Source organism: Taurulus bubalis, assembly GCF_910589615.1.
Source record: "Taurulus bubalis genome assembly, chromosome: 5".
Taxonomy (NCBI): domain Eukaryota; kingdom Metazoa; phylum Chordata; class Actinopteri; order Perciformes; family Cottidae; genus Taurulus; species Taurulus bubalis.
In genome coordinates, this window is record NC_136593.1 from 5576111 (window position 1) to 5600439 (window position 24329).

The 24329-nt window shown below is 44.3% G+C and overlaps 2 protein-coding genes across 2 annotated transcripts; one reads left to right on the forward strand and one right to left on the reverse strand.

Moving 5' to 3' along the window:
• Positions 1-240: 240 nt before the first annotated feature.
• rnf207a (ring finger protein 207a) lies at positions 241-24221 on the reverse strand (the record flags this gene model as incomplete). The annotated part of the gene is made up of 17 exons (XM_079218259.1): positions 241-382; positions 988-1080; positions 1922-2039; positions 2119-2170; positions 2407-2592; positions 5594-5771; positions 9011-9117; positions 10723-10791; positions 11195-11263; positions 11752-11824; positions 14490-14536; positions 16176-16301; positions 16736-16811; positions 18228-18309; positions 18490-18634; positions 18807-18939; positions 24031-24221. The coding sequence occupies 17 exons, from the start codon at positions 24219-24221 to the stop codon at positions 241-243; spliced, it is 1887 nt and encodes a 628-aa protein (XP_079074385.1).
• On the forward strand, positions 20077-21639 carry zpr1 (ZPR1 zinc finger). Its single transcript, XM_079219016.1, has one exon. It carries the CDS (start codon positions 20093-20095, stop codon positions 21464-21466), a length of 1374 nt encoding a protein of 457 aa, XP_079075142.1. The 5' UTR covers positions 20077-20092; the 3' UTR covers positions 21467-21639.
• Positions 24222-24329: the final 108 nt, after the last annotated feature.

Here is a 24329-nt window from a genome sequence, read left to right on the forward strand (position 1 = left end):
AGAGCGACAAAAAGAAAGGAAATTCAGTTTTCTCGTTGAAGCTTCTACAAGTCCACGGCTCTAAATAACACCAAAGTAATTATTTCTTTTCTTTGTCCGGCTCCGACAGTCTTTGGCCTCTGCGTTAGTGTCTATCCAAGGTCTCACCTCGGAGCCTCCAGACCTACGCCGCCCTGAGCTGCTTGTTGTGGTTGAATTAAGGCCCGGCGCTGCACCGAGGCGCGTGGACGACACGGTGTTTTATGAAGGCGTCTCATTGTGGCTGGACGCCTCTCTCGGCCGGACCGGGCGGCTGGTCTTGACGGAGCTGTCGGCCGACTCGAGGATCAGCGGGCGGTTGTTCTTGTGTCGGTCCGGGTCTGCGGCGCAGGTCTGGTTGTCACTGTCGAGAAGGAATGAACGAGTAATACACCGATACTGCTAAACCGAGGCCGAGGGGGTCCACTATCACAAACTTTACGTCATTCTTGTCAGATTTGTAAGGTACCAAATATATGATGGAGCGGTGAAACACGACCCATCACTAAAGACCAACACAACACAAACTTATTTTTTGTTTCTCCTCCCCGTAGTTCTACAAATAAAATCCATCACAACTCAAGCCTGGAATCTGTCGAGACTGGAGACATTTTTCCAGTGTGGTCCTTAACATTTCAGTCATGGTGGATTTGAGTGAAAAACTCAAACTCTTGTTTTAAAGTGTCAGGAGTCTTTTTGTGATGCACAAGCTTCAAGTTTTCAGAATTGTGTGAAGAGTTTCATTTTTGTGTGTGTAAAGTTGCCACCGACACCCTGTTTCGTAATACTGCAAATATATAAATGTTGCAATCAGCTCATTCACCGTTATGCAGCCAAAACGCTCACAAAGGTCGACACTATTACAGCTTTGCATGCACAATAATTGTTTGCTGATAAATGAATGAGTGTCAAGAACCTTTATCATAAGGCGATACGAACAGAACAACTACAGTGGAGGACTGTCTGTACCTGTCTTGACTGTCTTTAGCCATCGCGCTGTCTTCATAGATCTTCAGCATCGTTTCTGTGCGGTCGTCGTGGTGATCTTTCGGCTCCTGAAACCTAAAAAGTACATTTTGAAATATGACCATTTCCTGTGAGTTGTCGGTGCGGTTACAGAACATGGCTGAACCCCTCCACTCGGTCTGTGCCGCTCACGCCCACGAGTCCATTTGCTGCTGCTTAATATGTACGTCCTTATTAAACATAAGTCACAAATATAAAGATGTATTTGTTTATAAGGCTCAGGAATTTCCCCAAAAACAGCTGGTCCCTGTAGTTTTATGCAAACAGGAGCGAACGCCTGCAGTTGTTGTGGAATATTTTCAGCCGCGGATTAAAACAAATTTGCAGCTCCGGTGACTATTTACTGCAGCAGAACGGTGTGTGTGGAATTGAGTTAAGATAAACTACAGCGTGTGTGTGTTCCTGGTAATGAAGGAACATGTCACCCAGAGCAGCGATGGGCCTCGCTGATGTGCTTTTAATAGATTTGGGACACAATGGCGCTCTGTGTCACTAAAGGAATAAGCTACATAGAAGAAATGCTTCACTGTTGGTTTTGGTCTTTTCTTGGAATTTGTTGACAACTAATTCATTTGCGCTTAAATGTTTAACCCCGTTTTTTTTTTAAAGAGGAAAACAACACGGCTTTAAAAGACATTGATTTTGCTCGCATTACAATTTAGTTTTACAAGACCTGCACCATTTTTTTTATAGTGTTTTCTTTATCCCCCCATTATGTTTTTATAATATGTTCTTCAAATTAAAGCTGCTCTGGTGGCTTCAATTTCCTCCCAATTACTGCCCTCAGTCAACCAATATAGTATATATATATATATATATATATATATATATATATATATATATATATATATAGTAATCCATCCTCTGAATACAACACCTGGGCTCCAGTCTCTCTTTGACTTTGGCGATGGACAGGATGTAGGGGCTGATCTGTCTGGTGATGGTGGTCAGGTAACAGTTCTCCTGCTTCAGCTGCATTAGGTCGTGCAGCTGGGCTGGAAGCAGTGAAACGCAGACAATTGAAGCAAAACGATAAAGACGGAGACGTAAAAAGCTTGGGGTGAGAAGACGGACCTTCATAGATCTCCTGCTCATTGGTGACCCTCTGAAAAGTCTCGTCCCAGATCTGTGAGGAGAATGCAGAAAGAGGATGCTCACATTCACTGCGGTCATTGGACTCTCGGGGCACCTTGACATTTGCTTCTTTCCCCTCTGTTTGCACTGCTAGCAGTCTACATTTATAACAACGGCTGCAACTAGCTTGTTAGTATGCAGCGAGAGCTTCTGACTGAGGACAAATGTGGGAACTATTTTTTTGCCTGGCAGAGGAAAGTACAAACTAAAAGGTCATCATCAAGGCACCTCTTCAAACATGACTCTCATCGTCTCCACGGTGGAGTGCTGGGACGCTATCTGGCTGTCGATGTGCAGCGATCGGTCCATGATCTCTCCCATTTGATCGGTGTTGATGATGGAGTGGTGCTTGGTCAGGTCTCGGTGCAGCTCCTGGACCTGGTCCTTCAGGTTCTGAATCTCCGTCTGGAGAGTCTATAAACACACAAGTATGCAAGCACATAGGACGTGACGCTCGAGAGGCGCTTCAATGTCTTTAAAGCAGCCGAGATCTGCCGGGTGTCCGGATGCCCGGTGAAGTGCATCCGAGCGTGAAAACCGCGTTGTTCACGAGACAGGCTGAGCTCCCGGAGGAGAACACGCTGCTGCCTGTTCTTTGCTTCACTTTGAGGACCAGAGAAGGCGCCTATAGTCCAGGAAGAGAAGCTGATGCAGCGGTTTTAACCAAATGTGGATCCAAATACAGGAGAGCTATAAACTCAGAAAACCATTCTTAAAACCCAAAGTACTTCTTATATCCTCTCTGTTCTATTAAACATGTTTCCATTGCATTGTCAAGATAATTTGAAATAAACAATCGCAAAATAAATGGTTTGGAGTGAATGACCTCAGCTACATCAACATACATTACAATAATCCAAAATGATTATAACAATATGTGAATGGAAAAACAGCTAATGAGTCTATATGTTGATAATATAATGAAAAGTTGGCTCTTCGATGATCAGCCCATAATACAGGGAACAATGTGTTCTTCGCAACTTTGGCATTAGAGTGTAATTCCCTTTCTACACTCGCCATGACATCCAATGCACCCGACGGCACGACTTTGATGATCTCTAAACTTTTCATCAAGCGCCATCATCTCGGTATATTTGTAATTTGTCCAATCCTTTGATTCATGAACAAAATATACCAAACTAACAATATTCCCATGAGTATCTGCTGCACTTTTTGTGTTTAGGGCTAAATAGCAAATGTTAGCAATACGCTAAAACAAGAGCGTGTGCGTGGTGAACAATTTATTTGTTATTTGGCTATTTTTCAACCGTGATTTCATGTGAAATTGACAAACGGGGACAACATCTTTTATGAATTGGTCCAGTGTTGAGGGAGAACGCCACTGAAGAGGCTGTAATGTAATCCTCACCCTCAATGTAAGTTGTTGTTTTCTCCACCAACAGGCGCTCAGATTGTTGTTAGAACTGTCTGACAACATTATGGAAAGAACCCGACAGAGAACGTTTTTCTCAACCGCCCTGCTCGTTAGTGTGTCATGTGACTTATTGCCAGAAGACAACAGGTGGGAATGAGAGTGAGAGTTGGAGAGAGGCGGACCATGTGTTGTGTCAGAGTGCACGGCACTGGTCACATGGTCACAGCACTGGTCACATGGTCACAGCACTGGTCACATGGTCACAGCACTGGTCACGACACTGGTCACATGGTCACGACACTGGTCACATGGTCACAGCACTGGTCACATGGTCACAGCACTGGTCACATGGTCACAGCACTGGTCACGACACTGGTCACATGGTCACAGCACTGGTCACATGGTCACGGCACTGGTCACATGGTCACAGCACTGGTCACATGGTCACGACACTGGTCACATGGTCACAGCACTGGTCACATGGTCACAGCACTGGTCACATGGTCACAGCACTGGTCACGACACTGGTCACATGGTCACGGCACTGGTCACATGGTCACAGCACTGGTCACATGGTCACGGCACTGGTCACATGGTCACAGCACTGGTCACATGGTCACGGCACTGGTCACATGGTCACAGCACTGGTCACATGGTCACAGCACTGGTCACATGGTCACGGCACTGGTCACATGGTCACAGCACTGGTCACGGCACTGGTCACATGGTCACAGCACTGGTCACATGGTCACAGCACTGGTCACGACACTGGTCACATGGTCACAGCACTGGTCACATGGTCACAGCACTGGTCACAGCACTGGTCACATGGTCACAGCACTGGTCACGACACTGGTCACATGGTCACAGCACTGGTCACATGGTCACAGCACTGGTCACATGTTCACAGCACTGGTCACATGGTCACGGCACTGGTCACATGGTCACAGCACAGCACTGGTCACATGGTCACAGCACTGGTCACATGGTCACAGCACAGCACAGCACTGGTCACATGTTCACAGCACTGGTCACATGGTCACAGCACTGGTCACAGCACTGGTGACGACACTGGCCACATGATCATAGCACTGGTCACATGGTCACATGGTCACATGGTCACATGGTCACAGCACTGGTTACATGGTCACATGGTCACATGGTCACAGCACTGGTCACATGGTCACATGGTCACATGGTCACAGCACTGGTCACATGGTCACAGCCCTGGTCCCAGCACTGGTCATATGGTCACATGGTCACAGCACTGGTCACATGGTCACAGCACTGGTCACATGGTCACATGGTCACATGGTCACATGGTCACAGCACTGGTCACATGGTCACAGCCCTGGTCCCAGCACTGGTCATATGGTCACAGCCCTGGTCCCAGCACTGGTCACATGGTCACAGCCCTGGTCACAGCACTGGTCACATGGTCACAGCACTGGTCACATGGTCACAGCACTGGTCACATGGTCACAGCACTGGTCACAGCACTGGTCACATGGTCACATGGTCACATGGTCACAGCACTGGTCACATGGTCACATGGTCACAGCACTGGTCACAGCACTGGTCACATGGTCACATGGTCACATGGTCACAGCACTGGTCACATGGTCACAGCCCTGGTCACAGCACTGGTCACAGCACTGGTCACATGGTCACAGCACTGGTCACATGGTCACAGCCCTGGTCACATGGTCACATGGTCACAGCACTGGTCACAGCACTGGTCACATGGTCACAGCACTGGTCACATGGTCACAGCACTGGTCACATGGTCACATGGTCACAGCACTGGTCACAGCCCTGGTCACATGGTCACATGGTCACAGCACTGGTCACAGCACTGGTCACATGGTCACAGCACTGGTCACATGGTCACAGCCCTGGTCACATGGTCACATGGTCACAGCACTGGTCACATGGTCACAGCCCTGGTCACAGCACTGGTCACAGCACTGGTCACATGGTCACAGCACTGGTCACATGGTCACAGCCCTGGTCACATGGTCACATGGTCACAGCACTCACCCTGTAGGTGTTCTCGTAGTTGCGGCAGTGCTCGGTGAAGGGCGTTTCCCTCCCCTCGGCCAGCAGGACCTTGGTGCAGATGTTGCGGTGACAGGTGGGCCTCCGCCCGCACACCGAGCCCAGGGGCATCTCACTGAGAGACGGGGAGCGGCACGACATGGAGAGAGGGGACTGGTGCCTGAGGGGAGGGAACAATAATCATGAATGTATTATTTTTTCTTTTCTCGCTAATTACCGTGGATGAAACATTACATCCGTCTCACCCCCGGTCTCTTTGAAAATAAATCCTCATATTCAATTCATTGAACTCTATAATTGACCAGCTCTATTCTGACTGTATGAATATTACATAAATATAGTACATGTACAGATTGCACTATTCAAAACACTCAGAACCAAGTGCTATATTCTTCATATTTTTCCTGGCCGCCGGCTCCCAGGGCTTTCTATCATTGTAATCAGTTGGGAATTGAGTGCATATTGTATGCAAAACACCCTGCTGCCGAATGTCTATTATCTCAACCTACTTTCTACTTTTAAGATTGACTGTATATACAAACTTTGTATACTTTTTCTACATGCCATCTACTTTGTTTTGCATAACTTCCTCAGCCACTATCTGATCCACACTTTATTGTCTCAAGACACTTCCTCGGCCTCGGAGCAGCTCCAGCTAAGTGCTTCACTCAAGCATCTTGATGTTGTTTCCATCTCTCCGTTAAACGGCGACTAAGGAGGTCGAATGTTCGCACAAACTTTTCTTTTAAATACTATGCAATTACATTACATTTCACTTATTGTTAGGTTGCTGTATAGCAAAATTATTTCAGAGGTTTTTTTTCATAAATACAACTTTGTTGAAAAATGGGCCGACTTCATTTTCTAATGTATCCATGTTTTAAAGGAACCACATGATACTTTTGCAGGAGAAAATCAATAAATCCCCTGTTCAATCCCTGTTCTTTACACGCTCTTATGTTTGGTTATGTATTTGTCCTTGTTGTTTGTTTCTCCGCCAGGAGGATCATGGTAACGGTCGTGTTTGCGTGTGTTCGTCTGCGACTGAGTGGATGTGTAATTTAGCGTCTGTCCGCGGCTGATCCCGCATTCTGCATTCTGCTGCAGCAAACTGCATAATATTTTGGGCGGCCAGTTATGGCTTCAGGCTGAAGGACCTCTCGAGGTTGCGGTGACTCACACTTTCTCAAAGCGCCTTTTATTGGCTGTTCTGTACTGCCTGCTGACTCCTCATGCACTACTCTTAACCGGCCTTCGGCTAACGGAAACTACCAAGTGCACACACTGCTGTACCTCTCCGGAACTCAGGCAGCTTGGTGAGTTTAATCTAGTTTTGGGGAGGAATTGTATGACGTGTCTTATTTAACAACTTTGAGTAAACTGCCTGCAGTCAAACCTTAACACCCTTTGGTGTCTAGACGTGGGGTTTGCCAATTGTGGGTTGTTTTCATACTATCACACAATTCAGCAGCGGTTGCTGCAGACACACCTGGCAGATCTGCACTCTACTGAGTGCAACCTTCTTGTTTCTTTAGTCGGTTCAAAATAGATCTTGATCTCAGTGAGACTACCTGGATGAATACAGATTATATATCATGTGTCTGAAGCGCGGCAGCACTCTTGCTGTCACTCATAATACTGTTCACCTTCACCAGGAGTGTGAAAGTACGTATGTGCAGCACATACCCAAACAACTGGATGCACATACATCGGTGGACCGTGTGCCCTGCAGCCATTCTACAGTAACCTCGGTGTGAATACATCCTCTCACGTCGCCATACAAATGCTGTCCTCTGAGCATCCAGACCGCGTCCCAACTCAACCAATTAAAAGACGTTGCCAGTACTAAAGCATCAGTTGCATGAAAGAACATGGCTTCACAACTCCACTTCTGTTCTGGGAAACTACGATACAAACAAGGCCTGGCCAGCTGGCCGTCCACCAAATCCCCGTCCGGTTTGCATCCTGCATTAGCGGCTCGGCCCGCAAGTGGAGGAAGGGAGCTTTCAGACAGCGATTGAAGTATCAGACACAACAACACAATCAGTCACATTCAGAGTAAAACGCTGCGCCACGTGGGCGTCATTCTGAACGACCATACGGTGAGGAAAAGCTAACCTCCTCCCTCCGTCTGTTCACTGAAGTATAAAAAATGTTGCATTCGAGCACCTTGCGTGACAACTGTTGTCTCGCAGTGTCAAAGGCATCAGCAGAGGTTCACTAAAGAGAGTAGAAAGCCAGAGACTCCTCTAAACCTAAGCTGAGAACTCAGTCCGTGAAGCACATACTATCTCAATCAATATTCAAGACACTCAACTACGAAAGCTACATCTATTTAGGGATCACACTACAAACTAAGACACACACTCTGGACACTATACAAGAGAATAAACAACAAGAACGTGACAATAATAAAATACATATAAATGTACCTGGGGTCTGGCAGGCTCTTACTCCTTCCTTGTTGCACAGTGTTGATGCAACAGAGGACCTTTCTAAACCATTTACCCTCTCTCTCTCTATCTCTCCCTCTCTCTCTCTATCTCTCCCTCTCTCTCTCTCCCTCCCTCTCTCTCTCTCTCTCTCCACCCTACACATGTCACGCTCTGCACACCCAGCCTCTGACCTCCCATCACTGACGCCAATTAAAGACTCTCTAAAGCTGTGACATCAGCGGCCTGGAACAAAGCGGCCCGGCAGCTCCCGCGTGCCAACTTCCAGATGAATCCTGGACAGTTCTGTGAAATTACGATAAAAATAGTGCCAGCCGGTGTAGGCCTGTGTAGCAGAGATGGGTGTTTAAAGACACGTTATGTTCTGGTTATTTAATGTGATTCTCAAACAAATCTATGAAGTTAAACGGTTTGACGGCATTGTCGAAGCATTCCCAGAGTTTGGGGTTATCCGCCACGAAATGCAACGCACAACACTTAACGTTTATGTGACACAAAACAACAACATCAAACATCTTAATTCAAGAACTCCGGTTTTCAGCTGCTTTTGTGTCCCGGCCGCGACAAAACCAGAGCTTTCTAAAACAGGATGCGTCTCTGCAGCCCCCATGCAACAAGGTGAGTTACGTAAACATATCCGTGTACAGAGCTTACAGATACACAGAATAACTTCCATACTGGGACTCAGCATGGCGCCTCCTTTCCTCTCACTTCACTCGTCGCCGTCTACCATCTGTACTTGCAAAACCATTTGGGGATTTTGAAGTTTTGGATGCTTCGCAAGCGTGAAATTTTCTGCCCAGCCAGACTTTTTGCTTTCTTGGAAGAATCCAAAAGATGCCAAAGTCTTATTCAGGCAGTGAAAAGTGTCAAATAAAAGCAGAGAGTAAGGGAATATTTAGTGATTACGTGCACATGATATTTGGCAGCAGGTAAGGGATCTCACCTTGCTGCAACGCTTATAGAGCCGACAACAGAAGGAGGGCAGCGCTGCCCGAGCAGCAGTAAGGGCTCCAGACAGCGAGCAAACTCACTTCTGTAGTCCGTGTTGATCTAATGGAAGACAGAGAAAACGTCACTTAGACTTGTACGAATACTTTCACCCATTTCTGCCATAATATTAATTATTCTGCATATGAAAAACTGAAAAAATCCGGGCATAAAAATAAATAAGAAAAGAGGAAAGAAAGACATGACATTCCAGCAGGAGTGGACGATTAAGGCCCATTCGTATCGTCAACCCCACAATATATAAATACAAATAGCAGCCAAACAACAATAACATCATTTCAATTATAATAATTACAGCCATCAGCATTATTCTCAGCAGCAGCATTTAAAAGCAAAATAAATAAATAAACAACTCGAAAGGAAAAGAAACACGAACATACACGTTGTGCTATCGAGCAGCAAGCTGTTTCCATTAAGAAGCATTCCTAAGAAAATGTACTAATACTAAAATATTAATCAGATGTATTGATAATACTCCGACCAGAGACCTTCTACCAAAACAACTGCACTTATTTCAATGTAGTTATTGCTTAATACTTGTTGTATTATCCACTCGTCACTTTTCATTTAAGTTATTCTGACTGCATTCTGTGGGAGTTACTGACTGTTTTAATGAGTATGAAAATGATGTGTGTAATATATTCTGTGGCCTTCACAGTCACCAGAGCTAATCTTTACCTAAATTTGTCAACAATCTGCTTTTGCTTTCGTAGACATTTTTGAATTTCTTAAAGCTGTTGCCTGCCGGCAGCAGAAACGGTGATTTGTGAGGAGGAAACGCTGCAGCAATGATTGCACCAGAAATATTGTCACACACAGAACAAACATGTTTTAACTAAACAATCTTTACTCAAGGTCTTCTAGCAGGACTACGGTTGCAAGTCACCACAGATGTGTGTGTGCTCCACTGCACGGTTCTGACTTTAACAGCAACAGTTAAATATCACTATTTAATTAAATATATAAAAAATAATATGTATTTCAGGGTGCATGTTTGCTGCATTTTGCTGTCCCTATTTCCAATTGTTGTATTATTATATAAAACATGTAATAAATTTCACGAGACATATATGAGCATCCCAATTTGGTTGTCAATTTCTGAAAATGGTTTTTGACAACCATTATTGTCTGACAAATTGCCACACAAAACAACAATTTTTGACAAAACAAAATAATTAGTAATTAAGCTCCACTTGATATTATCATTTTTGATGACTGTTTGCTGTTTTTTTGCTTTCTTCTTAGTAGTTAAGCTTATACTTTATAAGTTGCTTGTAAAACTATAGTTGTGTAGTCATAGTAAAGTCTTATTATTCTATAATGTGCTTGTGTGTGTTCTCTAATAAGTGTCTTCCACCTGTTTTGTCTGCTTTTGACTGCAGATTAAAAGGAGCGTTTTGTCTACATCTGAAACATTTGCATCATCGTGATGTTTAACTAATGTGTCTTATGTCCCCGATGAATACACAAATGAATGAATGCCTACAGCTCCCATTGGAAGGCGCTGAACTCAACTTTCTCAACAAGAAGAATTGGTTCCGAGCTTCAGGGTTAAACTGCATCGGGAGCAAGTGAAACAACCAATGCAGTGGATTGCATTCTGGATGTCACCTTTTTGAACCCTGCAGGAAGGCGGCTGCTACTCACTTTGCTGCTCTGCACTGGTCTCAGCCGGTGAGGGAGCTTTACGATCCTCTTCAGCCGCTCCATGAGTTGCTGCGTAAGCAAGAACACCAGTGATGCGTTTCATCTCGACGAGACATTACGGACAGCCTCCTTTTAAAGAATCAATTCTGTCCAGCTCACACTGGAAGTTTTCTCCTGCCAAGAAAACTCTCGGAGAATGAAGCAAGGTCTTTGTGATGCATGTAGAGGAGACACGGATTCAAAATCACAATGTGCTGTCCAAGAGTTATCTACTTTACGTCATCTTTGCACACAAGAAAGGTTAATGTATTCACGTTCCCCTCCCCACTACTCTCTCTTACTGGAACCACATGACTTGTATTGCAGCACTGCAACTCTCTCTCTCTATATATATATGTATATATATGATCAAATTCTCATGAAAAGCAACAACAATACAAACATTATCCATTGTTTACGTGGCTGCACTCACGTAGCCCATGTCCAGAAACTCAAACTTGTTGGCTGAGCTGAGGAATGCCGAACAGGTGACGAGGTGCACCTGAAAACATCAGAGAGTCAATTTTAGATTTCAAAACATGCTGCATGGAATATGAGACACCGACAGGCCGACACTCAGATTAAATGGTATTAAATTAATCCCAAAACTAGGTCTCTCCATTTTATGCTACATTGTACTTCTACTCCACTAATGGCAGCCGGAGCTACTTTTGAATATACCTGTATCTGACTGAAATGCTCAGTTTTAGAGTCTGTCTCTTTAAGTCTAGATAGGTCCCCCTTTAAAGTGTGTTGGAGGTCCCGGAGAGCAATTTCCAATATAAACTTCTCGAATGATTCGTTTTATATAACTCAACTGTTCAAGGCCCCAAACGAGGTGGATTATTGGTATTTCACAAACAAGTAAAGACTATAGAAAAGTTTTAAAAAACTGAACACAAATGTGTATCAGAACATACTTTCTTCTTTCCTCCTCCATCAATCATCCCACGACCCCTCAGATTTATGGCGTGATCTTTCTTACTCTACCTGGAGGGTTGGGAGGAGGGCAGTGAGGTGCGAGAGCTGCTCCTTGAGTGCTTTCTCCTTCTCCTCGTGTTGACTGCGAACACATAAAAACAAACATGTAACGCTACACCTTCACATTAGTGGCTGCCGTAAAACTCGAGAGGATTCAGCTCAGGAGGCGCAAACCACAAAACAACATACTCCAATATTTCCCGAAACTAATCCATCTGTCTTCTCTGTGTACACACATGCACGCAGACGCAGGCCGGACACACAAAGCCTGACATAAATAGCCTTTAACACTCTTCCGGGAGCCCAGACACTGGACGGCTTCCAGGCAACGGAGAGAGAGAGAGAGAGATGGAGGACACAAAAAATCTCATTAGAGATCCCCACAGAGTGCAACTCGAGACACTCACTCACTCACATGGACAAAATTGTTCTCATTCAATCACACGTTGGTGCAGATGGAGCACACGGCGAAAAAGGAAAAGTGCTCGGAAGTCATTCTGATTATTTATTTTTTCATCTGGAATTTGGAAAAATGGGTGTTTAGCAGTTTAGAGAAAGAGATAAAACACACATACATTGTATGTCTGGTTCTGCTTCATTAACCATATATTTCACAGATTAATCATTTGTCTTAAAAAAGGTGCAACATATGGGATTCAGGCCTTAATATAGCATCAAATAACTATTTTCTTTGTAAAGATATAGGGGAGTAATGTCTCTCTCTCTGTAATCAGAGCTTATGGGACATAGCCAGGCCGGCTGTGGAGTGCTTTTAATGCATGTTTGTGTATGTTAGCGTGCCCCACTGGCTAGCTCACTGCTGCCGCTCTGCATGGCTCTCATAGAGCGGTTACAGCTGATGACGCCGGCCCGTAAGAGTAACAAGCACCCTGCAGCGGCCCCTCAGGACACTGTTTACCTCTGTCAACACTTTTTATCCGTGGTTTGCACTGTTAGCGCAGTTAGCACCGTTAGTGCAGTCAGCATGGTTAGCCCAGTCAGCACCGTTAGCGCAGTTAGCCCAGTCAGCACCATTAGTGCAGTTAGCACAGTCAACACCGTTAGCGCAGTTAGCACAGTCAGGACTGTTAGCGCAGTTTGCACCGTTAGCGCAGTTAGCACCGTTAGCGCAGTTAGCACCATTAGCGCAGTTAGCGCTGTTAGCTGCGAGCCGCTGGCTCATTCAAGGCACGTTAACAATCAAATGCTCCCAATTGTCTGATGTGCAATAATTTGATTTTAGAGACTAATTAGTTGCAAACCTTGGAGGACATTGAATCAAACTTTAATTACCGCGGTGGGGATGTTGTGGGATTTAAATAATTTAAGTGTGAGTTAATACTAAATTAATGGACGGGAGGGTGTCATTATCCTGTTTCCGCAAAGTCGTTTCTCAATTCGTGTCACTCCACCGTTTGTTTCTGCACGAGCACACAGCTGCAAAGGAGGTAACACGGTGGCCACAAATGATCCTTTTCTCAGAAAAATACAGACACTATACATGAATGGATTCTGCAACACAATATTATCCCTCCGATGACGCGAAGGACAGAGAACGCGCCACAGCGAGCGACTCAGATTGCCACCTTGAAAATACACAAACTCACATTAAAGTCAGGGTTAGTAATCCTGACAGCAGTGAATGAATGAAATGCTCTAGCAAAAAGAGAGAGAACATAATTGTGTCACATTCAGCCAGAACATAACGATTGGATGGACTTCCTGCCTGTGCTTCTTCCACACGCTACTAAAGCCGTGTTTATGTTCATAATGATGATTTTGGGAGAGTGGCTTTGGGGGGAGGTCTGAAGGGACGGGCGTGTCAGTGTTGCCAACGTGGCAACTTTTATTCTAGATTCAGAAACTTTTGAGACTAATGCTGTGAGCTACTTTTGTCGGATAAGAGTTGGCAACACTGAGCTGGGTTTCCGGGTTACTAACACTAGCTACACTTCGGGAACAAACCCATTTGCTATATATGTCCTCAAGGTCATCTCCTTCGTGGTTCTTTTTTGGTCAGTAGCAACCACAAAATACTTATTCCACATAAACAATCAAATATATTTCTTATTTCAATTTGTATTTCTGTCATATACAGATATGGAATAATGACTGCTGGGTAACAGGTATGTTGACGTCGTCCAATGTCAAGTCTCAATTTCTTCATGTGACAATACTAAACAATGATGTGTGTGTGTGTGTGTGTGTGTGTGTGTGTGTGTGTGTGTGTGTGTGTGTGTGTGTGTGTGTGTGTGTGTGTGTGTGTGCTTCATAATAACAGACACAAGTTGCTTTTCAGGCGCTAAAGGTGCTCTGTTTTCTATTTGAAGCGGAGGAAATCTCATCCAGGGTTTCCTGCAGCAGTTGTGGATTTGGGGGCTTTGAGAATGTCTATAATGTAGTAGATAATGTGTATTTGTATGCCAATTCTTTTTAAGTTGGCTATATTTTCCACAAGTGGATCAAGGCGCAGCATGCAACCATCGGCTTTAAAACCTGTAATCCCACTGAGGTGCTTTTAATTCAGGATCATAAACAGAAAGTATGGAGAGATTACTCCAGAGCAAACAGGGTGCTGCTGTTCATGCCTGTATAATGCAGCACGACACAATGGAAAAACTATCAAGTGACTCGCCGGCAGTCGGATAATAGCATTCAATTAGGTGAATATTGTGACACAAGCTTCGAGGCAACAGAAGAAATTTTACCTAAGACCTGTAAATCTTATATTTCAATTTTTGCTTTACCTCTGAGCTGCTTTCAGCAGAATCTTCTTCCTCTCTGCTAGTTTTTCCTGTCAGACAAGAACAGAGAAAACAAACCCTTTTATTCCCGACACTGCTGTGAAAATGGCCTTGAGCTCTCGAATGCCTAATGAATTTTCAAGATTGTGGTTAAGAAGATAGGCGTAAAATACACAGTGTGGCGTCTGCTCCATGTGATTGTTCATAATGCAAAGAAAACAAACTCCTTTCTCACAAATAGGTAAACAGAGACCTCCAGTGGCCGAGCCGTGTCAACACTCTCAGATAGAGAAACTCACTGCATATTAATTTAAGATTTAAAGACTCAAATTTTATTTTACTATTTATTTTGATCTTATTTTTCAGATTCAATTTATGAATTCATTTGAAATATGTGTTTCAGGAAGATAAGATATGTTTTTGACAGTTGTTTTGGTCCAGTTTTCTGTAACTGACAGTGAATTTACACTTGAAGGTGTAGTAGTGAAGCTAATGACTTGGTGTATAAATATCACGGGGCAGTCAGATAAAATGTATTTTCCACTTCACCAGCTGTTTGAAATGTTAATTATTAAAATGGTTTGGGGAAACATCAAGAAGAAGAGTGTGGTTAAGTGCATGTACATCACATTTAGATGCAAGGTTATTTATTAATAAGCGTTTATGAAAAGAAGACCTGCTTGCACTCTGACATTTTGATGCACAGCTTGCTTTTTGCTCTCATTTATAGAGACGTGTGTGTGTGTGTGTGTGTGTGTGTGTGTGTGTGTGTGTGTGTGTGTGTGTGTGTGTGTGTGTGTGTGTGTGTGTGTGTGTGTGTTTATGCGCGTTCTGTCGAATCAATTGTCTAATTGCCACAGTTGGAGTCCAGACAAGGTGTGGAAACATCTCAAAGAGGATCTGGAGAAATGGGAAACACCTTTCAAGTGCAAGAGCAAAGGGTTTGAATACTTGTTAATGTGATATTTCAGTTTTTTTGTTCTTTTTTTCTCCAAATACATTTGTGAAAAGAAGATTCTGTTCATGCTTTGTCATCATGAGGTATTGAGTGTGGATCGATGAGGTGTAAAACAATGTGTTCAAATGATATTAACTGCACGGCTGCACCGTAACAAGATGCAGAGATTTTAATACTTTCTGAACGTTTGTGCCTGGTGACACATTTTAAACATTTTGACCTGAAAAAGATAAAAATGATCTAATATTATTCATTTAAAGTGCTCTATATCAAAGCCAGTCAAACCGCTTAAAAGTGAGTTTTTCTCATTATAATACATATAATTTTGGGCACTTGGGACTACTGTTTTTGCAAAGTACTCCATATGGAATATGGTTGGTATTCAAATATTGTGCAATGAAAAACAAAACATTTGATAAACACAATGTCAGCTTTTTCAAAAATCCTGAATTTGATTATTACAGCATTACATTACATTATTGCAGCAAACTGGAACTGGAAATGTTTTTGTTTTTCATTGCACAATATTTGAATACCAACCATATTCCATATTTAGTGTGCTTTTCTTAGTCAGTCACCAAATTTCAAGACTTTAAACCATCATAATACATGATCATATTAAACATATCTTTGGGCACAAACGGGTTGAACCCATGAGTTCTTCTTTTCATTGAGTGATTAGTGGAAATAAACAGTTGAGTAAATCCATCACACACATATCATTATATAACCTGCAAGCTGTTGAACAGAGTACAGATTGCGTTCTCTTCTTCCTCCACATTCAGACACACTTCTCCAATCATTGCTCTCAGCAGAACGATCGCCTCTCGCGCCGAAGTCTGCAGCTCCTTCACCACCTGCAGATGGAGGAGGAGGTTCGCTGTCAAGGAAAAAGCCACAGAAGCTGCCGCCACACATTCGTCATCAGAGCCTTTATTACAACTTCAAGCTGCACGAGCATTGTCGAGGCTATTTTTCTGTACAAATACACTCATTTTATTATTGAAGAGCACCCACAAGTGGAACTCTGTACTCATGTCATCTTATCATATAAACAACCATATTCAGTGCTGCAAAACTAACATGAGCAGTATACCGAATATAATTGTATTCGACCCAGATTAATTCAGCAACGCTCAAAATATTGCCAGAAAATACTGCTCATTTATATGTTTATATATTCAAATTGATTTGTAATGAGCTACACAAGTGCACCTGCACCACATTTCACAATGTCGCTGGAATTATTCATGGTGTCAAAAGTGTAGATGAACGGGGTGGATTCTCTCACCAGCACAGCCTGGTCCAGCATGTCACACCCCTGCATGTAAGCCGTCTCAATGTCCATGCAGTGAGTCCGACTCTCCCTGCGGTAAACAAACAACACCGAATTAAATGTGGAGAAGAGAAGAGAAAGACTTCACCGCCTGCGACCTCGTTTCTTCAAACATCTTGAGGCGCCCACTTCAGACCCCGGAGCTTCGCTCTGAACTCCACTAAGCTTGGAAGAAGTATTACCATCAATCAAAGCTATGCAAAATATGGGCCATATGGATTTCTGGTAGAATTTTTTTTTTATATTTCAAAATAAAATGACCCAATTGCTTCTTTCAGTGTTCAATGAATCTCTGGACATCCCAGTGCAGAGCGATAAGGAGCTCATATCCTCCTGTAGACCCAAGATTTTGGCAAAAGTACGAGCTGGGTGTGTTGAGAAATTCCTCCCAAGTTTCATTCAGGAACAGAAGCTTTTTTATTTTAATTTTTTTTAAATGGGCCATGCTAAGAAGGATTTTTTACATCATTACGTCATTATTAGATAATTGCCTATTGTTATATGTATAAAAGCCCAATCAAAAGCATCCCTTTCATCCAACCGATTTTAGAAGAGCACTAACTCTCCAGAGAACAGCTTTGAACTACAACTAAAGCAACTCAAAATGCTCTGCTAAATTAACCCCACTGGGTTATATCAACCTTTTTATGGAACAAAACAGCTCCCAGAACATTTACATTACTATTCGAATTGTAATGGCAGTATTGCGCTACCTACATTTCAATTATATGACTGGTCATCACAAATGAAGTTACCTTATTGCCCTAGATTTTCAGATACTTCATGCTGAGGACTAGAGGCACAGTCCTGCAATTCCAAAAGGCCAATCATAGCGTAGCATCGGCCAGCTCGGACCAGGGTCCTCCAACAATCCGGCTCTGCTACATAAACTCTCATGCAATCGTTTCATAATTTCTTTGTTTTCCGGCAGGTGTTCACCTCAACGCAGTTTTCTACTCCGGTGGAAATCTAATCGAGCCCCATCCATCTCTCGGTTTAGATGTCATGTTATTTCTAAAACTGGAAAAGATCAGGTGTGAACTGATAGGTATCTCTGAGATATTGTTTTGGAAATGGCAACCCTTTATAACACATTTCAATTGACTGAAGATTTCATCGCCAGACTGATCCTACGATCTTCCTCTTTTCACTTTTCCCCTCCCATCTTTTCCTAGCTTTGTTTCACTGTTGCTCCTTTATCGGGTGAGGGTCAGGGCTGTGGGCAGTGTACAGCTCTGGTGAAGATGGGTGACAGGTTAGTGAGGGCTGGGGGGATTTGTATTACAATAATGAGGGTGATTCTTCCAGTAATATGATCAAACCCTTTTAAAAATAGAATGTCTAAAACAGGGAAATGTGGTCAGCCTGCACTCCTTATTCAAGAAATTAATACAAAAAAAGAGAGTATAAAAGAAGTGGAGAACTTCATAGATCTGGTTTGACTCACACTTGCATGTCTCTGAAGCACTTGATGCAGAGCATCGACTTGTTCTCTGTGGAGAACAGGATGTAGGGCTCCTCGTGGAGCGCTGTGGAAACAAAGACACCTTTTAACCTCCGCCCACAGGAGTGCAAGAGCTAAAGTATTCTGTCATTTCAATGAGCAGGTTTGTGGAATAGAAATACGTGCTAACACACGTCTACACTGGTGTAATACGGCCCTGTTGGCCTGGTATTCCTCTGGAGTAAATATTACAGGTGGCACTCACAGCACTTCTTGTGTTTGGCTCTGGAGCGTTTGGCCAGGGACACAATCTCATGGTGGGAAAACATTCTGGCCTTGTGAGTCAACTCCCTGCAGGCGCTGCACAGCGGCTGGCTACAAGTGTTACAGTAGTACATCCCTCCTGCGTCCTGTATGGAAGAAGAAGACAAAATATAATTGAAATTGGGGCGATGACATAGCAATGAAAGTGTGTTTTGTATTTCTAATGCCTGTCAGAATCTATGTTCTGTTGCATGGATGTAAGGGACTTTCACCTCAATTAATGTGAATATTGACGTTGGTCTGTCGGTCAATTCTTACCTTTTTGTTACTTTCCTGGTCACAGTTGGCACACTGCACCGTCTCCTCAGCGTCCGCATTGTTGTCCACCAGGAACCTGAGCAGACGGTCTTCTGGCGGGAGGGAGCTATTCCCTTTTAATATGGATGGGTAACTGTGGCAAAGAAAATCAAAACATATCACAGTCACGTTATACTGATAGTTACTGAGCTGACACGTTGTATAGTCACGTATGAGTGTTATTCTTCAAGTCGATGTATAACAGGAATAACTAACACAGCTTGATCTGATAAAAAAAAACAGAAGAACAGTGATTAGCTCATGCGACTATACCTTGAATAAAGAAAGTAGCACTTTCGTAGTACTTTACTTAAATGGCACTTACTTATAGCACTTTGTAGTTTTGCTTTTTTGAAGAAATAGTACGTTCTTGATTCTTGTTGTTCTAAATTTGTATATGAATGCACTAATTGTAAGTCGCTTTGGATAAAAGCGTCAGCTAAATAAAATGTAATGCACTTTTCTTTTTTTTTAAAGTCCCTATCCACATTGTAGATTATTATTTAAATAAAAATATTTGAAGGCTATGTGTCTTAAAACATGTCTGGGAGAGCTTTAAGTTTCCACTATTTTATTTATAGACAGATCATATTTCATCCGCATGTCAAGAGAGTTAAAATCAAAACAGAGTGCAGCACCTGTATACAAAATAAAACATCCATTCCAGTCCACATCCCCTTTAACAAAAACTTAAATTAAAACAACAATAACAACAAGTGAACACACAGACACAAGGCCACGACATATCTTACATTTGAGAACAAATAAGCCTAGTGCACATAATACAGCATCCCAAATACACCAGACCTCACAACTGAAATGTTTCCAGATATGACAGAGGGGTTTTAAAAATGAATGTTTTTTTTTTAAGGCAAGGGAAGTTTAAACTAAACAATTCAACTATGTACATCAAATAATTACACACATTTTAATTTAAGTTCCAGTTCTGCCACAGTGCCGCGCAGTTGAACACCTGTTTGATCGGCCTTTGTGCGGACCTGAGTATTACTCCGCAGTACCGCATACCACCTGACGGGGGCAGCCGTTAGCTCAAGCGCGCCTCCACCGTAGAAGAAGAGAATGCGGAAGTAGCTGTCCAGCACGGTGCGCACCACATCTACCGTGTGTTGTGAGGCTCGATGGTGTGTCATCTAGAAAGTTCCAGCAAGATACTCGTCTGAAGGAGAAGCGAACGCGCAAATAAACCAGTTTGTCCGCCGAGTGTGAAACGTAACCGACGTTGTAAAATGTCTGTTATTACGGAGGAAAACGTGCGAGGTGAGAACCTCTTTAAGGATATTAACGCCGACAACGACGACTGGGAGCCCACGGAGATCGAGAGTATGTGTATGAACTGCCACCAGAACGGTATGACACGTTTACTTCTGACCAAAATCCCGTTCTTCAAAGAAGTCATCGTCAGCTCTTTCAACTGCGACAACTGCAGCTGGTCCAACACCGAAATCCAGTCCGCGGGTCGGATACAGGACCAGGGCGTTTGTTACACGCTCAAAGTCAAAACAAAGAATGACTTGAACAGGGAGGTTGTGAAAGCAGACAGTGCGACCACCAGGATCCCCGAGCTGGATTTTGAGATCCCTCCCTTCACCCAGAAAGGCGCCCTTTCTACCCTCGAGGGCCTCCTGGACAGAGCCGCCACGGGACTGGAGCAGGAGCAGCCGGCCCGGCGGGAGGCTGACCCCGAGGTGGCCGAGAAGATAGAGGGATTCATCCGGAAGCTGAGGAAGCTGAAGGAGGTCGAGGAGGAGTTCACGCTGGTGATCGAGGATCCGTCCGGCAACAGCTTTGTGGAAAACCCCACGGCCCCTCAGAGAGACGAGGCTCTCGTCGTGTCCCATTTCAAGAGGACGCTCCAGCAGGATTCGCAGCTGGGTTTGAGGGCGGATGATGATGAGGAAGAGGAGCCGGATGAGGAGCCGGCCGAGAGCAACTTGGAGACCATGAGAGGCGAGGTCCTGGCCTTCAACACCAACTGCCCCGAGTGCAACGCGCCGGCTTCGACCAACATGAAGCTCGTCCAGATCCCCCACTTCAAGGAGGTCATCATCATGGCCACCAACTGCGACAGCTGTGGCCATCGGACCAACGAGGTGAAATCCGGCGGCGCCACGGAGGATCTGGGCACCAAGATCACCCTGAAGATCACCGACGTGTCCGACATGACGCGGGACGTGCTCAAGTCCGAGACGTGCAACGTCGCCATCCCGGAGCTGGAGTTTGAGCTGGGGATGGGGGCCGTGTGCGGGAAGTTCACCACCCTGGAGGGGCTGCTGACGGACGTCAAGGACCTGATCGTCTCCAAAAACCCCTTCATCTGCGGAGACAGCGGCATCTCCGACCGGGTGGCGAAGCTGCGCGCGTTTGGGGAGAAGATCGACAGGATTATAGCTGGAGAAATGCACGTCCACATCGTCCTGGACGATCCGGCGGGGAACAGCTACATGCAGAACGTGTACGCCCCGGATCCCGATCCCGAGATCACCATTGAGAAGTACACCCGCACGTTTGACCAGAACGAAGACCTGGGCCTGAACGACATGAAGACCGAGGGATATCAAGAGGAGGAAGAAACTGCCAGCAGCAGTGCCAAAAAGGACTGAATGAATTAATAATTGTTAATGTCAAAACACCCACTGTAATTACACCGCTCCATATTTTCTTCCATTTTCATACATTAAGTTGGACGCAGGGTGAATGGTGGTTTCCGACAGTATATGAATCGGTGAAAATAAACCAGTCACTTGTAAAAGGCATAGTTGTTGCGATTTAATAAAGATGCAACCTTGATCTCATTGTTTGGTGCATTTCTTGTGACATTCCAGAAGATGGCGCTCTGTTATCTCATTTAAAGTGGTTGTTCTTTTCCTCTCTGAGAGAACGACACACTGTGTGACAAATGCCTGTTTTTATACACTTTGAAGCACGACATCTAAATAAAGTGCGATCTCAATAGATTGCTTAGCTCGGCTCTTTGAATCGGCAGATATTGAAAGACGGAACGTTTATATATTTGATCTGCATAATCAATCTGAAGAGTATTCATAATTTACATCACAATGAACACAGGCCTGTTGATTTAGTTTAAAGTCTGGATGCTTTTTACTGTGAGGTAACATTTCAGTGTAGTTGTATGTGAGGGCTTCATTTCTATGGTTTCAAACTTGTCATGATTTACTTTTTTAACTGATCATTTTGTCAGAAAAAAAATCCTTTAGAATTTATCAGAGTCCAAAGTGTCATCTTTAAAATCCTTCTTTCATCCATCAATTCAAATCCCGAAGATATTCAGTTTACTAAAGTCTTGTTAACCCAAGCAGTAAAAAATAAAAAAAGACTAATCGTCAGAAAATGACGACACTGGCAGATGCCGAGGCCAGTTTGCATCGACAACATCTGCAGCGGCCTGTTTGATATTACCCACAATGCCGTGTGCCTCATTCTGATTCAGCTGCTGTGACGCTAAATGTGTTCCTCGGGCCCCTCTCCGCTGTGCATGTTTTATCTAGTTTTCATAGCAACGGGGATCTATTGTGCTCCACTAATAGCAGAGTGGAGAAATCCTAGATTACATGCTTCTTGACGGAGCAGCTGTTGGCAGGCCGATGGAAATAGTAGCCGCCGGGCAGCGAGCCCCTGTAGCCTGAGCCCAGCCAGCAGAGCACGCCGGCTCTGTGCCCACAGGGTTATTTCCATAGAGAACCAATGATTGCCTCTGTTTTATTTTTTCTCAGCACCTCGTGCAAAGAATAAAAGCTTTTTGTTTCTACTTTGACTTGTACACAATATCTACCTCAACACAGGTTCATATCAAACAGCTAAAAGGCAGTTAAATGTGGGTTCAGCCACAGTTTGTCGAGGCAATTAAATAATTCTGTTTGATTCACGACGGTTGGCTCGCGGTGCGTTGTCGTCGTGTGGGTGGTGAGGAATTCAGACATAAAGCCCCAGCAGACGGACTATTTCAAGAGGAGGATGTGCGGTGACTCTGCAGAATCAGAGGTGGCTAATCAGGAGGGGTTTAGATTTTGATCAGTTCTCAGTGTGACACACATCAGTGTTTTGTACTTTCACAAACACGGCATTGTTGGTGCAGTGTGTGCACCGGTTACAGCGGGGGTCTGATTGCTCCGCTGATTGTATGTTTTCCTTACTGTCGTGCCCACGCTGCAAACGAACGGGGAGGAAAAACACTAATCATCAATCAGTGAAACTGTATGTAGCATAATGCAGTGATGTTAAAACTCATCACCGTTCACACACACACACACACACACACGAGAGGAATCCAAAAATCTGGGTCACGTTGTATCTGACGCAGTAGAAAAGACTCAGCGCAGGAGCTTCTCTATACATCTCTGTGTGCTTTGACGAAGGGAAAGTGAATACGGCAGACCTGAAGGTGACTGGTAACCACGAGTTATTCCTTAATAGGGGATAAAATGGATTGGTGTCATGTGACTGCTTTTGATTGCCCTAAGCTGCTGGCACCGGCGCCAAATACCAGTATGCTTTGTTTGCTGTGTGACTGGTCTTAGAGGAACTTGCTCTCTGGGGCATCGGGTGCAAGGACTAAACCGGAGGGCCCGGGATGACCCCGCAGCTGCTCCCACCACTCGGGGCCCGCTCTCCCCAGACCAGGCCGGCAATGGGTCACCGAGCAGTCGCCATCAAACCCAAAGCGGAGAGCCTTAATCTCTGAAACCAACGGGATCCTCCTCAAATCTCCTGCACGGACCGAACCAATCCACTAGTCGACTTACGTGGAACGAATCCCCTTTGAGCTACGCGGTCCCAGAGAAAACAGGGCCGGTGGGAAAGTTTAGGTTTTTCACACAGAGCGTTTGAACCCCTCCAGAGGATTCAAGGAGCAATATTGTACATTGCACTAAATCAAACAGCTTCATTCAATTCAGTTTATTTTATATAGCCCAACATCACAAATACAAATTTGCCTCGGAGGGCTTTACAATCTGTACACATAACATCCCTGTACCTCCATACCACAGGAGTGATATCCAGGCTTAGATATCCTACACACACACACATCAAAACACATTGATGAACGTCAGTGTCAACATCACCTGCTGATTTCTGATGTATGTTCCCATTGAATTCATCTTAACCATCCCCACCACCACCCCCACCCCACAGTGCTATCTCTTACCCACAGAGGGGGCAGCTGAGGCGGCTGTCATTGGTCCGGCCTCGCAGGCAGCGGGCACAGAAGATGTGGTAGCAGTCCAGCAGACACGGGGACTGGTACTGCTCGTGGCACAGGTGACACACCAGCGGGTGGATATTGGTGCAATCCACATTACACAGGTTGTCCAAGTTGGTGAAGATTCCTCCGGCCATCTGCATAAAAAGAGGGAATAATGACACTGGGAGTATCACTTGAATCACAAGTTTAAAAAAAAAGCTTTTGCATGTGTAATGAATGGTTGAAGTATTCCAGTTGTTATA

Excerpts from the sequence above, each read along its gene's own strand:
- zpr1 (XM_079219016.1), top strand. The coding sequence starts at position 20,093 with ATGTCTGTTATTACGGAGGAAAACGTGCGAGGTGAGAACCTCTTTAAG.